At 35.5% G+C, this 14,546-nt stretch overlaps 3 protein-coding genes across 9 annotated transcripts in view; 2 read left to right on the top strand and 1 right to left on the bottom strand.

The window, feature by feature from the left end:
- Pax (paxillin) overlaps positions 1–6,363 on the top strand; it is an 80,471-nt gene extending 74,108 nt beyond the window's left edge. For 6 of the 7 annotated variants that reach the window (XM_090105240.1, XM_090105239.1, XM_090105237.1 and 3 more), the window contains 4 exons: positions 340–558; positions 632–805; positions 879–1,109; positions 4,449–6,363. In XM_090105240.1, the coding sequence (XP_089961366.1) occupies positions 340–558; positions 632–805; positions 879–1,109; positions 4,449–4,715 (891 nt within the window). In that variant the 3' untranslated portion in view covers positions 4,716–6,363. Of the gene's footprint in view, positions 1–339; positions 559–631; positions 806–878; positions 1,110–1,220; positions 1,585–4,448 lie in introns of those variants that run through there. The other variant, XM_090105241.1, reaches the window with a different exon arrangement.
- A 2,938-nt stretch (positions 6,364–9,301) lies between these two features.
- On the bottom strand, positions 9,302–10,975 carry Xbp1 (X box binding protein 1). The gene is made up of 3 exons (XM_090105674.1): positions 10,618–10,975; positions 9,818–10,228; positions 9,302–9,542 (listed from the first exon to the last, which is right to left on the bottom strand). Exons 1-3 carry the CDS (start codon positions 10,764–10,766, stop codon positions 9,449–9,451), a joined length of 654 nt encoding a protein of 217 aa, XP_089961800.1. The 5' UTR covers positions 10,767–10,975; the 3' UTR covers positions 9,302–9,448.
- A 490-nt stretch (positions 10,976–11,465) lies between these two features.
- On the top strand, positions 11,466–13,987 carry CSN5 (COP9 signalosome subunit 5). Its single transcript, XM_090105434.1, has 6 exons — positions 11,466–11,716; positions 11,800–11,903; positions 12,038–12,168; positions 12,423–12,617; positions 12,972–13,239; positions 13,697–13,987. The coding sequence occupies exons 1-6, from the start codon at positions 11,562–11,564 to the stop codon at positions 13,888–13,890; spliced, it is 1,047 nt and encodes a 348-aa protein (XP_089961560.1). The 5' UTR covers positions 11,466–11,561; the 3' UTR covers positions 13,891–13,987.
- The last annotated feature ends 559 nt before the right edge of the window (positions 13,988–14,546 follow it).

Below are 14,546 nucleotides of genomic sequence, written 5' to 3'. Positions count from 1 at the left end.
AGATTTTCCGTTTATTATAATATTTACTAGTCGCCTTTCTTGGGCCACGTCTATTTCCAGCGTCCGACCGTCACTCCAGAGAACTAGGGTCGTCTCCCTCGCACCCGCCGAAAAGCTCGCATCTAAAGATAGTATCGCAATTACATCACGGGCGTAGTGGGGCCGGGAGCTTATAATATTAGAGTACATAGTCAAACATTTCACTCGGCCAGCATTCGCTTCGGTTCTTCCCAGCCGGCCGGTTTTGCGTACGTTTCCACATAGACTTCGATCGTTCAAAAATTTCGTAATGTATCGATTTATGTTTCGGCAGTTGGGTAAATAGCTGGGTGTTTTCAGGTGAGCGGGTCAGGGGCGCCCCCAGAAGTCGAAGGCGGCACTCAAGTGTATCGCGAGAAGCGCGGTTGGCAGGAGCACTACCGCAGCAGCCCGCGGCAGCCGGAGTCAGCGTCGCTTGAACACATGCTCGGATCTCTCCGGGCAGACATGAGCCGCCAAGGAGTACAGACCCCGCAAAAGGGATGCTGCAACGCCTGCGAGAAACCCATCGTCGGACAGGTGCAGATCGAGTCAAACCACCTAATTGGATATGTCGATTGTAATAGTGTTGTGACACGAAATGTTTTCGCAGGTGATCACGGCTTTGGGTCGAACCTGGCACCCGGAGCACTTCACTTGTGCGCACTGCAACCAGGAGCTCGGGACTAGGAATTTCTTCGAGCGCGACGGAAGGCCATACTGCGAGCCAGATTACCACAATCTGTTCTCGCCGAGATGCGCCTACTGTAATGGACCGATCCTCGATGTTAGTGTCCCCACAACATAACTTGGTCTATACATATGTATCGGGATTTTTTCTAATAATTCTTCTGTTTCAGAAATGCGTAACAGCGCTAGAGAAGACCTGGCATACAGAGCATTTCTTCTGCGCTCAGTGTGGCCAGCAGTTCGGCGAGGAAGGTTTCCATGAAAGGGACGGCAAACCGTACTGTCGTGCCGATTACTTCGACATGTTCGCCCCCAAGTGCGGCGGCTGCAACAAACCCATCATGGAAAACTATATTTCCGCCCTCAATACTCAGTGGCATCCAGATTGCTTCGTGTGCAAGGTTCGTATCGATATCGACTGTTTAAATGTGGATAAGTATATAGCGCGTCTACGCCAGGTTAAGTATGAAAACTTGGTAAAAATTCGGTAATAATAAATGGTTTTTATACAGGATTGCTCAAACCCGGTAAAAGGTAAAACTTTCTATGCCATGGAAGGAAAGCCGGTATGCCCAAAATGCGTCGGAGTCGATGAGGAAGAATAATGTATGATATGCGATGCCCCCAAAATGGATGCCCTCCCCTTTTTTTACAGCTATGACAGCCCAATGGCAAACACACACATGAATGTAAACATGACACGAACACAGATGTTACTCTGACACAACACATACACACAATGTAACATAGTATTAGTATACGTAATAGGGAATAATATTATATTGTAATATATTTTTGTATTATTATTGTAATGTTAAGATTTATACAATAAAGAGAACAAAAATAAAAAAAATGATTGAAAAAAAGATAACAATAAAAAAAAACACAAAAGCAAACAAATATCAGATACAATAAGTGCGGACGCTATGCGTTGCGTACGTAATGCGTCAAGGTCACGCGCGTACACGCATCTCGACACGATAATGAACTCTTATCAATCTATTGTTCAGGCAAAAAAGCTATAGAAACTTGAATGGGGTCAAGTGCTAGGCGTATAGGGTTTCCCTTTGGTCGCATGTGATTGGTTATTAATAGCTGTGACGTCAGACACCGCAGCCACACCGGCTGATGTAAATGAAAGCGTTTATAGGCCATTGGATTAGGTTCTATTTTTGAATTGCACTCCAATGCCGTTGCCACGCGCGGTCGGTGGATTTAAAAAATAAATATGTCAAGACCATAGACACGATTAGTCGTAATTTAAAAAGTTTAAAAATAAATGTATTATTTTTATATTTCGCAAATGCAAGATTTTAAAGATCTGTTTACAAATCTATGAGATGTATGAATAATAAAAATTTCAGTAATATATTTTTTCTTATGACAATGCTTGCCAGTGCGTGATATGGTTAATGTTTAGGTATTCCTCTAAAATAAAAAATAACAACTTTTTATTTTTTCTTGTTTCTATCCAAAAGCGTGTCAGAATTTAGAAATGGTATTTAAAAGCGTGTTCGTCCATCAAGTCAATGTCAGGGATGTTTGTAACACGATAAACACATTAACGCAGTTTACTAATGCAAAAATAATGTACCTACTTTCCTAGAGGACAACCAATGTTTTTGATCTAAATATATTGTTCAGTATAAAAATAATTTATTGTACAGTGGTAAACAGGATACAAATCTAAACTAAAGTAGTAACTAAGTTAAAAAAGACACTTTACTTACATAACACTTTTATTTTTTGTAACATATAAATATGATAATATTCGAATCCAAAAATACTACAGTTACATCTATTCTTTCTATACAGGGTGTCCCACTATTGGTATACTAAGCGCGAAGATACTTGTAGTTTTGCATACACTGATCACGAAAAAAATACTTAAACAACAAAATTACGTCAAAAATTTTTTGCTAAATTTTTCCTGAAAATCCATGTTTTCTTCTCTAGCTTCGCGCAGCCGACATATACCGCTTCGCTAAAATGAGCATTTTGTCTATGAAAACATAATCTTAAATGATAGCTCACGTGCTGGTGATAAAGTGGGCGGGTTGCTTGTTATGGGTGTACACAAGAAGCTTATATCTAATACACTGGAGATTGCACTATGACCATTAACTTGTAACAAGAAAATATGACGTTGAATGACGCCTGTATGTTTTTTTATCCCTTTCACACCAACTTTTACTAGTTAATGGTCATAGTGCAATCTCCAGTGTATTGGATATAAGCTTCTTGGGTGTACACATAGAGTTTTCAGAATTCATCTCTTGAAAAAAAAAATGCGTCTGGAATTTTTACGAACTCAGCGTATGCAAAACTATAACCTCCTTTGTGCTTAGTATACCAACAGTGGGACACCCTGTATATTACATTACTATTTTGCACATAAAAATATTAGGCATAAAAAGGTTGAGAGTAGACTTTTTGCAAGGAAAATTATTTCCAAAAAGTTAACAAGAGTCTACTTGACTATTCTTTAATTGAGTCCGACAATATAGTTTTATTTGAGAGTTTAAAAATTACTGTTATGAGTGGGTTCATAAAGTTTATCAGTCTCACACGATTTTTAACTTAATTAAATTATTTTTATATTATTATATTATATATTTTATTAAAATTTATTATTAATATATTATTGTCTATACTACACGCATTTTATTCACGAAAATAACAAATAAGGAACAGTCAACATATAAGACACAAAATGGACACTACACATAAGCACACAATCATTAATACATCAGTTTTAATTGATACAGATAGACTAGTATTAAGTATTGAAACAACTAACAGGACAAATATGTGTTTCTAAAACATAAACATACAAATTACTAGAATTTACTATTACACTAACGAATTTTAAACGGATGTAAATGTAGAGACATTATTCTTCTACGAAATTCAAGCAGAATATATTTTAATCGCATATTTAAGTACACTTTAAATTTGTACCACACTAAATTTATAAAGAATAGAAAAAATTCGATCACGAGGCGGGACTCGAACCCGCATCCTTTCGCGCCATTCCGGGGCGGATGCCTGACCAACTCAGCCACTCGTGACCCGCCAGAGCAATCGAATTTATTCTATTCTTTCAGTTTTATGTGTCTGAAGGGACACACCGCGCGCCATCTATTGAGATGATTAACAACCATTTCAACCAATATGAAGCACTTTTCAGTGAATACAATATTGTAACGATGGAACACGACCTTTTTTGTTGAATTTATATTTTTGGTTTTATGGCATTCAAATGCTTTATAAATATACGCCCCGGAATGGCGCGAAAGGATGCGGGTTCGAGTCCCGCCTCGTGATCGAATTTTTTCTATTCTTTATAAATTTATATTTATAAAGCATTTGAATGCCATAAAACCAAAAATATAAATTTGTACCACACTAATCTTAATTCTTTATTAATAATGGAAATAGACCTTTAATATATAGTCTTTATATGTGGGAGGAGCAACTGAAAGTGAAAGATTTTACAGAGCGTAGTGTTTAACCTGATAATTGTAAAGAGTAATTTAATGATCTTTTTCGCTTAAACTCTCCTTTAAGAAATTTCCCAGTTATTTAAGAATTATTGCAGTCTGCACCGTCACAAATAAGTGCGGCATATATGCAATATTACGTCCCTCAAAACTAAGGGACCTTTTCCTTCCATACGGAACAATGTGTTCTTTTTTATGTAATTTTCCATTATAATAAACATTATTTCTCAATTCCAGGAGTGTCGCGAGCCGTTCCACGGCGGCTCGTTCTTCGAGCACGAAGGGCAGCCATACTGCGAGACCCACTACCACGGCAAACGGGGCTCCCTTTGCGCCGGGTGTCACAAACCCATCGCCGGAAGATGCATAACTGCCATGTTCCGCAAATTCCACCCGGAACATTTCGTCTGCGCTTTCTGTCTCAGACAACTCAATAAAGGCACGTTCAAGGAACAAAATGATAAACCATATTGCCACGCCTGCTTTGACAAACTTTTTGGTTAAAAAATATAGATGGCGCGCTTTTCAAAGTCCACAGATTATTTATGTCTTCTAAAGATGAACTGCCATGTGTAAAATATAAGAGGACGTTATTGATTCTTGATTCTAAAACTTCAGTAAGATATATAAATGTATGTGAAATTCTAAAATTCGTAGATTTAGCGATGGAAATAATGATGTGATGATTGAATTAGTGTTCGTACTAAAATGGTTCTAAAATTAGATAGAAAAGAATTGTTGGTCGTATAATTATTACTGTAACGTGCAATTGGTCTAGTGTTGAGAACAGTAGTTGTAGGTAGTATTTTTGAAAATATTTTCAAATTACGATACGATACGAGAAAATAATTATACTTCTATGTGTAAGTGCTTCAGATATAACTCACAAGATTTATTACACAAATTTTGAGATTTTTTTTATATGTCGTAGTTTTTCGAGGCATAAGTAAAATGGTACTACAAAACTTATAAGTGACTTATGTTTACTTGAAAAATACTGGACTATTATTTTAAACTTAAGTTTAAAGCCATAATAGCTGCATTTTAACAAACGCTTTATAAATGAAAAGGTTTATTTTCTGTTATTTATTTATGATACATAATATGTAAATATGGGCGGGTTTCAAACCTGACCAATAAGTTCTTTCGACCATAAATGAAATATTCACTTCTGTAAAAAAATTATATTTGAATTGATTCTGGCCTTGTTAAATAGGTAACTCAGTGCCATGACAGATAAAATAGTAATTTACTTATTTTTAATTTTTTCTTCTAATTTAAATACAATTTTCATTTACTACACTTCAGTACCTTTCCATTGGAAAACTGAAGCATACAAACTTTAAAATTCACAAATAAATAACAGAAAGCAAGTCTATATAACTTATTAAGTTCATATCTTCCATTAGTAATTACACCTCGGTTGTACAGTTTGTATTATTTTATATTATTATTGCTTTAAAACCGCTTAAAGCTAGAACGGTAGTCGCGAGTGCCAAAATATACATATGTTACATAAACTCACGGTGTTTCTTATACAAATCCATAAAAAGGACCTTAAAAATAGTGTATTAAGGTTCATTTTATAGTTTTTTATTAAAATTGTGAATAGTGAGATAACATTATTATCAGTTTACAGTTTCATTTATTTTTAATATTTTATTTGCTTTTTCAGACGATGATTTAAATACTTATTGAATCTAATTATTTAGACATGTTTTTTTCGTTCATATATTCTTTAAACTTTTTTGTATTTTTTTGCATTATCTGAATATTCTGAGAATTGTAATTTTATTATAACTACTATAAATACGTTTTTTCTTTATTTTTGATGTATATTTACTTGAATAGAAGCTTTGTTTCGTCCATTTTTTTAAATATAATGTAAGACTGAATGCTGTCTTTTGTTGATTTCATATTAAAACAAAACTCAACTCAAATTATTTTAATTTTTTTGTAATGGTCTACAGCACAAATTATTTTTTGGAAAATTATTTTTCTTCTGTATTCACCGTGAGTTGGCACCGTTTTGTTTCGAGGATATGGGGTCATTAACCGCAAGTTAACGTAATTATTATTATTGTATGTATGTAAAGTGACATGATTTTATTGAATCTGTAATATTTTAACAAATATATTTAATGTTTTCGTATGATGGATTTTTATTTCAACCGTCTACGAAGTGAATCTACAACTTACAAGCATGTGAGAATTTAGATCTAATATATAAAATTCTCAATGAAAACGAAATAAATTACGACCGTTTCTCAGACCCAAATATACATATAAAATTTAATAAAAATCGGTTCAGTCGTTTCTGCAGAGTATGGCAGATAACAATGTGACTCGAGAATTTTCTTGCTCTTATAGAAAACAACAAAACACCTACATACACAATTTTTTATCGATAATGAGGCAGCGCTTTTAGATTGCGAATAACGATTTAGCTCATCAAAATATATAGGTATATTTATTATTTGTTCAAATTTTATGTTAACTAGCTGCTCGCCCCATTTGATATTTTTGTATTCCAATTCAAGTAGAGATCAGATTATCCTTAAAATCGATTCAGCGATTATCATTTTAGGTGGTTTTACTAAGGGCGCGTTCCCACCGTGTCGTGACGACAGATAATCGTGTAGTTTTAAGTGTCGTGGCTTATATGTTTAAATGGAGGTGTTCACATTTAGAACGACACAATTTACTGTCGTCTATGACAGTTTTTGCAGTGACGACACTTTGTCGTGACAGTGGGAACGGCAAGCACGTCAGTCGTAAAACGATAAAAAAATCGTGGACGGCAACTCTATGACGTCCATTGAACTCAGGAGAGTAAACGCACTAGTAATCACCAAGCGAATGCAGAGGCGTCTAGATTTGTAGCTTGCTTATGATGTGTAAACGACAAAGCGACTGCCAGGAAACGATAAAATGTCGTCGCGATCCAATGGGAACAGCTAGATACGACAGTCGCTAAACGATAAAAAATGTTGACGACAAACAATCGTTATAATGGGAACAGGTAGAGACGACAGTCGTCGGACGATAAATTAGTCGTTACGACATAGTGGGAACGCGCCCTAAAACTTACTTAAATTGATGAATATAGAACAAAATTGCTTTGGAAATACCATTTCTTGGACAGACCCAAATTATCTTGATAAACCGTTCATTGAATACCTATTACATCATACTTATCTTTACATATACTTTATAACCCTTATAGATAAATGAATACGAAATGGGAAAACACACAAAAAAATACAAACAAATTTATCATATTATTTACGTACTTATCTGTAACTTATAATTAAGTATAAGTTATAAGTAGGTATAGCGGGTATTTAATTACCTATATTAATTGCCAATAAATAATTTTTATTAGGAGATAATTTTAGGCTAGTTCATATCAGTAATGTTCTGTGAACATGACTCTGCAGTCTGCACTGCAACTGGTACGTTATTTTATTAGGTACTTTACTCTTTGCCCTTTGGGTACGTTCGACATCTAAAGCCGTGTCCACTACGTTCGCGAAATATTTGTCTAAAATCTAATCAGATGCATAACACCTGTGTAATGATTACTCGACATTACATCAGAATGCCAACGCATGCAGATATTTACACAGATCAATATTTGACCTTGTTTGCTATTATGAAAGGAGGAAAAACAAAAATTGTCATAGCCATAATCTTCTTATATATAAAAATGAATCGCAAAATGTGTTGGTAAGCGCATAACTCGAGAACGGCTGAACCGATTTCGATAATTCTTTTTTTATTATATTCCTTGAAGTACGAGGATGGTTTTTACGTAGAGAAAACGTAAATATGTACCACGGGCAAAGCCGGGGCGGACCGCTAGTCTTATATATAAAAATGAATCGCAAAATGTGTTGGTAAGCGCATAACTCGAGAACGGCTGAACCGATTTCGATAATTCTTTTTTTATTATATTCCTTGAAGTACGAGGATGGTTTTTATGTAGAGAAAACGTAAATATGTACCACGGGCGAAGCCGGGGCGAACCGCTAGTTATTAAAAAAAATATTTAACCTACACGATGTACACTACATTTTTTCTTTAACCGAACCGCGAGGGACTGGAACATGCTTCCTGAGTCTGTGTTCCCCGACGAGTACAATATGGGGGTCTTCAAGCGTAGAGTGAACAGGTACCTTCTAGGGAAGCGCGTTCCATCTTAGACCACATCTCAGCTTAACTTCATGCGAGATTGTGGTCAAGCGCTTCCCTATTACCAATAAAAAAAAAAAATGTACATGATACAATATAATTAGGTACTTTTTTCATACTGATTGAGTCTATCTGATTTTTTATTAATTTCGAATCGAAAAAGAAAATCGTTGCTACCTTATTGATAAGCCTATTAGCCAGTAGCCTTGAGACGTTCGTAGAATATTCTACGCGCGATCGATAACAACCATCAATTATTTCTTATCGACTGTTAATATGCGTTTTCCAGATAGCTTATTGTTTTTATAGTCATTACAAACCTAATACTTTCTATTGCATATTTCTTTGTATTTATTTCTTATCATATTAGTTATGTTAAAGTATTTCAGGGCAAAATAAAACAAAACAAATCTTTTCAAGTTGTTTAATAACAGCACTTATACATAACATCCCTACACTAACATAAAATCACTTACAGAAGTAAAAATAACTTAACAATAAATATAAATCTATTTAAACTTAATTTGTCATTCAACTTAACAATCTAGTCAGTCTTTGGTGAGAATACAGTTTTTGTAATTACGCAAGAGCTGGGAATAGCTCCGAGAATGATTCACACCAAAAATCTGACAAATCCAAAGAGTCAGGTTCACTAAAAGGTGAGGACAAAGATTCATATGCCAAATCTGAGCTTAAATTCGTATGCGTTGGTGACACACTGAAGCTATCGTCAAAGGATTTGGGCGACATACACATTGGTGATAGCAGCTTCATGTCACATTCCAATGTTATGTCTGAGCAATTGTTTGTTAGTTCACTAAAGTCCATTTCAGAGTCCAACGCTGTTTCTTCCACCACTTGTTCATCGCAGGGGACTTCCACTGTGACACAATCATTTGCTTCATAACTCGCATAGAATATGTCACCTTTGTCACCATCTTCCTTAACGTCTGTATCTGTAACTTGTATGGTGGGGTAGGGATGTGCGTAGGAGTGCTGTTCTAGTATCCTGTCCACGTCATGTTTAAGGTTGATCTCACTGTCTAGGACTCTACTTTCACTGGATTCCATGTGCTTTGCTGCGGACCCCACCACTTCAGGTCCTTCAGTACATTTTCTATTTTCCCTGACTGAGTTCTGCAAAAACAAAAAAACAGTTAAAATTGCATCATAGAATGTTATGTGGAAATAAATCTTTTGTTAAGTTATGTATTGTATTAATTGTAATAGTCCTTAAAAAGGATAGATATACGCAAGAGCTGGGCTATTTTATCTAAAGGAAAACATGAATATTCATAGCATTTGGTTACAATGCAGCTAATGCATGTACTTTATGTACTTAATGTACTTAATAGGCATAACTTAACGCATGATGCAATAATTTAATATGTTGCACAAAATAACAAACTTACATCTTCAGGCGCTCCTGCAGCACCTGCATCAATCTCTTTGAGGAGGGAGTCTGCAAGTTGATGGAGGGTATCGAGGTACTCGTCAGACTCGAGGTGTGCGAGGAGGTCTGCGAGAGGAGACACATCGCCAGCAGCAGGCGCGCCGCGCGGATCGCCGACGGAAGCCCCTCCTTCTGCTGAGGATGAGACTCTGCTGGTCCCGGGGCTTCCGCGACGGTCCGCGCCGCCGCCTCGCTTCTCAACGATGCGTTCTCGCTCAACAAACGCTTGTTCATCGCTTTTAATTCCTCTACCTCCTTGACGAGCATCTCGTTCACCTCCATGAAGTGGTTTATCTTGCTCTCCATTTCATCCATTTTCGCCTTCTTCCGGTCCCGCGATGTTTGCGCGGCGACGCGGTTCTTCAGCTTCCTGTGTGGACAAATGTTATTGTTTTGTTTAGTAACCGAAATTTCGAGAACAAACTTTATTGTAGTCATTTTGGTACTTCGTAAGTCAAAGCCTATTACATATAGGCTTTGACTTACGAAGGCTGCTGAGGGAAATGTTTAAATAATATTTTATATTGAGAAAGAACAGGTAAGTAAGGTAAAACACCTTCGTAAGCACTACTAACAAAAAATATATTGATCATTGTGTATGTTATTGAATTTGTAATAATGATGCAACTGTGCAGTTTTACATCCCAAATATTTCGTAAGGACTAAAGTTGCTCTATTCAACAGGAAACCGGCTAGTTAGTGGAGGCCTCAATTAACAGATAAGCATGACACGCAATCAAAACATGGCTAATGACTCACTTGCGTTGCATCTTCTCTTCCCATGTGAGGTGGTCGAGCCTTCGCTTCCTTGAAGGTGTAGTTGGAGCCGAGTCGACCACGACCGGGGAATCTCCATCTTCCACCTCCAAGTAGCCATTGGGAACAGTGATTATTATCGGTACGCTCATTTTGTTTATAGCGTACGACGAATTTCACTACAACAGCTCAACTTTGCCACTTTTTATTCAACACAGTACTTTAAAGTCTTGACGATCGCATGCTCTTGTTGCAACGAGACCGCTAGAAAATAGTTCTATGATATTTCATCACACTTTTACACTTCTCTTTCGCGTCGTACATACTCGAGCTTACGTCAATAACTATTAATTATTGAATAAATGAAGTTCTGGAAATGTTTACGTGCTTTTACGCGATTGGTGGAATTGCCAAGTGGGCGGATACACCGACCGTCAACACGATCAATTTTCGTTCAATAATCCAAATGTTTGCTGTGGTCAATAGTTGTAATGAAAGAATGAATTGAATGGTACGAATATTGAGTGTTAGAAAGTAGAAATACTCAAAACAAACACACCGTTGATGTGAACCAGAATGATATTGAAAACCATGAATAAATAATGAATGTTTTTCTTTTGAAGGGTTTTCGACTTTCGTTGTAAATTTCAATGACGAAATAATTAATTATTCTTATAATTTTGACTAGGTATTAGATTTTGTACAGGTTTTATTTTTCAGTATTTGTACTATAAATCAGGCAGGTACAAAATTTAAATATAATCATCTGTGATATATCTCAAAGTGAAAGTCCCAATTATTAATTATCTCTAGCCTTTCTGCCTTTGTAGTTTGTCAATGTCAAAACCTGACACAAACACTTAACACAGTTCATTGTTGAATGTTGTCTCATGTTTTTAATTTCAACCGTGAACGTGAAAATATAATTTGGAAATTGATATTTTAATATGGCTTCAACAAGTGCCGATTCACAATGCACTATAGCTCAAAAAACTTGGGCAATGGCAAATAACATCGAAACAATTTCAAGTGTAGACGAAATATATCGCTATGACAAAAAGCAACAACAAGACATTCTCATAGCTAAACCATGGGAGAAAGAGTAAGTTCCTTTTTTTTAAAGATCTAAATAAGGTACAAATGCATATCACTGCGGAGTGTAATAATGTAAAATTTCTTTCACAGCCCACATTTTTTCAAAGACATCAAAATATCAGCACTTGCATTGTTGAAGATGGTTATGCACGCAAGATCTGGCGGTACCTTAGAAGTTATGGGATTATTATTAGGTAAATTCTTTAATATTAATCTTGGAAAAGATATAACCATTCCAAACATTTTCAGATTTGTTATCTGCACAACCACTGGTTTCTGTTTAGGATCTTTTCCTTAATACCTTACATTACATTACACAAATTTTCAGGTAAAGTTGATGCCAACACAATGATAGTGATGGATTCATTTGCGCTCCCTGTGGAAGGTACAGAAACAAGAGTGAATGCACAGGCACAAGCCTATGAATATATGACTGCTTATATTGAGGCAGCTAAACAGGTGACATTAATTGTTTTAATTTTATTATATGTTAAGAAAACTTTGAAATGTATATTGTTGTACATTTTATACATCAATTAACATAGATTGAAGTTGATGCATTAAATATTTAGTTAGAGTAATTAATTTTCTTTACAAAACTTCCTTATTAATCTTGTTAAAGCTCACATTTTATGCATTCCATCAGCATCAAGTATTATAATTTTAAAACTTTGACAAATCATAAAACTTAAACAAAATTTATTATTTCTCAGGTGGGTAGACATGAAAATGCCATAGGTTGGTACCACAGTCACCCCGGTTATGGTTGCTGGTTGTCTGGCATTGATGTGTCCACACAGATGCTCAATCAGAACTTCCAAGAGCCATTTGTGGCTATCGTTATTGATCCCGTCAGAACTATATCAGCTGGAAAAGTCTGTCTTGGAGCTTTTAGGACTTATCCTAAGGTAAGAATTACAGATTTGATGTAATCTTTGCATTTTTGAAAGAAAACTTACCACCTATAAGTTTGGGAAGTTATTATCACTATATAGTATAAAACAAAGTTGCTTTCTCTGTCCCTATGTCCCTTTGTATGCTTAAATCTTTAAACCTACGCAACGGATTTGGATGCAGTTTTTTTTTAATAGATAGAGTGATTCAAGAGGAAGGTATATATTATATATTTAGTATATAATTTATTGGGTTTTAGACAAAGCGGGCGAAGCCGCGGGCGGTAAGCTAGTTATGTATATTTTATAATGTTTTGTATCAATCTCAAAGTAATTGGTGAAATATCCTTTGTTTTTTTTTTAATTCAGGGCTACAAACCAGCAAACGAAGAGCCATCTGAATACCAAACAATCCCATTGAACAAGATAGAAGATTTTGGTGTCCATTGCAAGCAGTATTACTCCCTAGAAGTGTCCTACTTCAAGTCATCTCTTGATCGAAGGCTGTTAGACTCGCTATGGAACAAGTACTGGGTCAATACATTGAGCAGTTCCAGTCTTATAACTAATGCTGATTACACTACAGGACAGATATTTGACTTGTCTGACAAGTTGGAACAGAGTGAAGTCAGTTTGGGTAAGGAATATTTATGTAATTGCCAATATAAATTGTAAAAATATTGCTCTTGGTCAAAGGTTGCAAGGTAAAATGAAATATTCTTCCAATATACATGTAAATAACAAGAAATTAATATTGCACCTGATTTATTATATTATACTAGCTTCAGCCCACGACTTTGTACTTGCATCCCCGTTTTCCCCCGTTTCCGCAAGAATTTCGGGAAATCCTTTCTTGGCGGATGCCTACGTCCTAACATCTACCTGCATGCCAAGTTTCAGCCCGATACGTCCAGTGGTTTGGGCTGTGCGTTGATAGATCACTATATCAGTCACCTTTGAGTTTTATATATAATAAAGATTCATTATCTCAATCTCTATCCAGTCGATTCATTATTTATTCTTTATATGCATAATTTTCAGAAAATTTTACAAGAATATGCATACATAAGTGAATTAATGAAATTAAATTACAGGTCGCGGCGGTTTCATAGTCGCTGGAGCAGATCCACACGAGAAGCGCACAGAAGATAAACTCGGGAAAGCGACAAAAGACGCGTGCAAAACTACTATCGAAGTAATTCATGGCTTGATGGCTCAAATGATAAAGGACAGGCTTTTTAACAGTGTCAGTGGCAGACCCTCCCCTGCTACTCCTATGATAGAATAATTTACTCTTGAGATTTAGAATTGCAGTGTATTGTAATTTGTAGTGGTATAAATTGTAACCTGTTTTGTGATAAGTGAATAAAAGTTTCTGAAATATGCTTTGTTTGTTTTATTCAATATTCAATGTAAAATATTTCAGTCTGATGCAATAATTAACAGTTCAATAAGGAACAGTAGATCAACAACTACATACTTTAATATGATTTAAATAACATGGTGATGGGCTAGGTTTTAAAATAAAACGAAACTGGTGATTATATAAACATTCTCAAATATTTATTAACCAATTTACATAAAATCATTATTATGTACATCTCTCACATAGCGCTAAATCATCTCACATCGTGGAGGGCCTTCTAGTTAGATACTTAGATAAAATGAAGCACCAAATTGCGATATATGTATCTTTTGCGAAGCTCTCTTTATAATGGAAAAATAAACGTAACTAAAAAATAAAACCGTCGTGCGAACACGTGTTTATTTCATATAAATATTTCAATATAATGTGCTGGTTAGTGGCTAACATAAATAACATGAAATAATAAGCACTTACATTATGTCCCAAAACATGAAATATGGGCTCTGGATAGCGTTAACTGTTTCTAAGTATACTCTTACATATTATATGCATATCTATTTACATTGTCGCTGAATAAA

Source organism: Colias eurytheme, chromosome 9 (assembly GCF_061535395.1).
Source record: "Colias eurytheme isolate Ceu_HAF_F1 chromosome 9, ilColEury1 Martin Lab GWU primary, whole genome shotgun sequence".
NCBI classification, from domain to species: domain Eukaryota; kingdom Metazoa; phylum Arthropoda; class Insecta; order Lepidoptera; family Pieridae; genus Colias; species Colias eurytheme.
The sequence above is the reverse complement of the archived record's forward strand: the minus strand, read 5'-3'. Positions and strand labels throughout refer to the sequence as shown.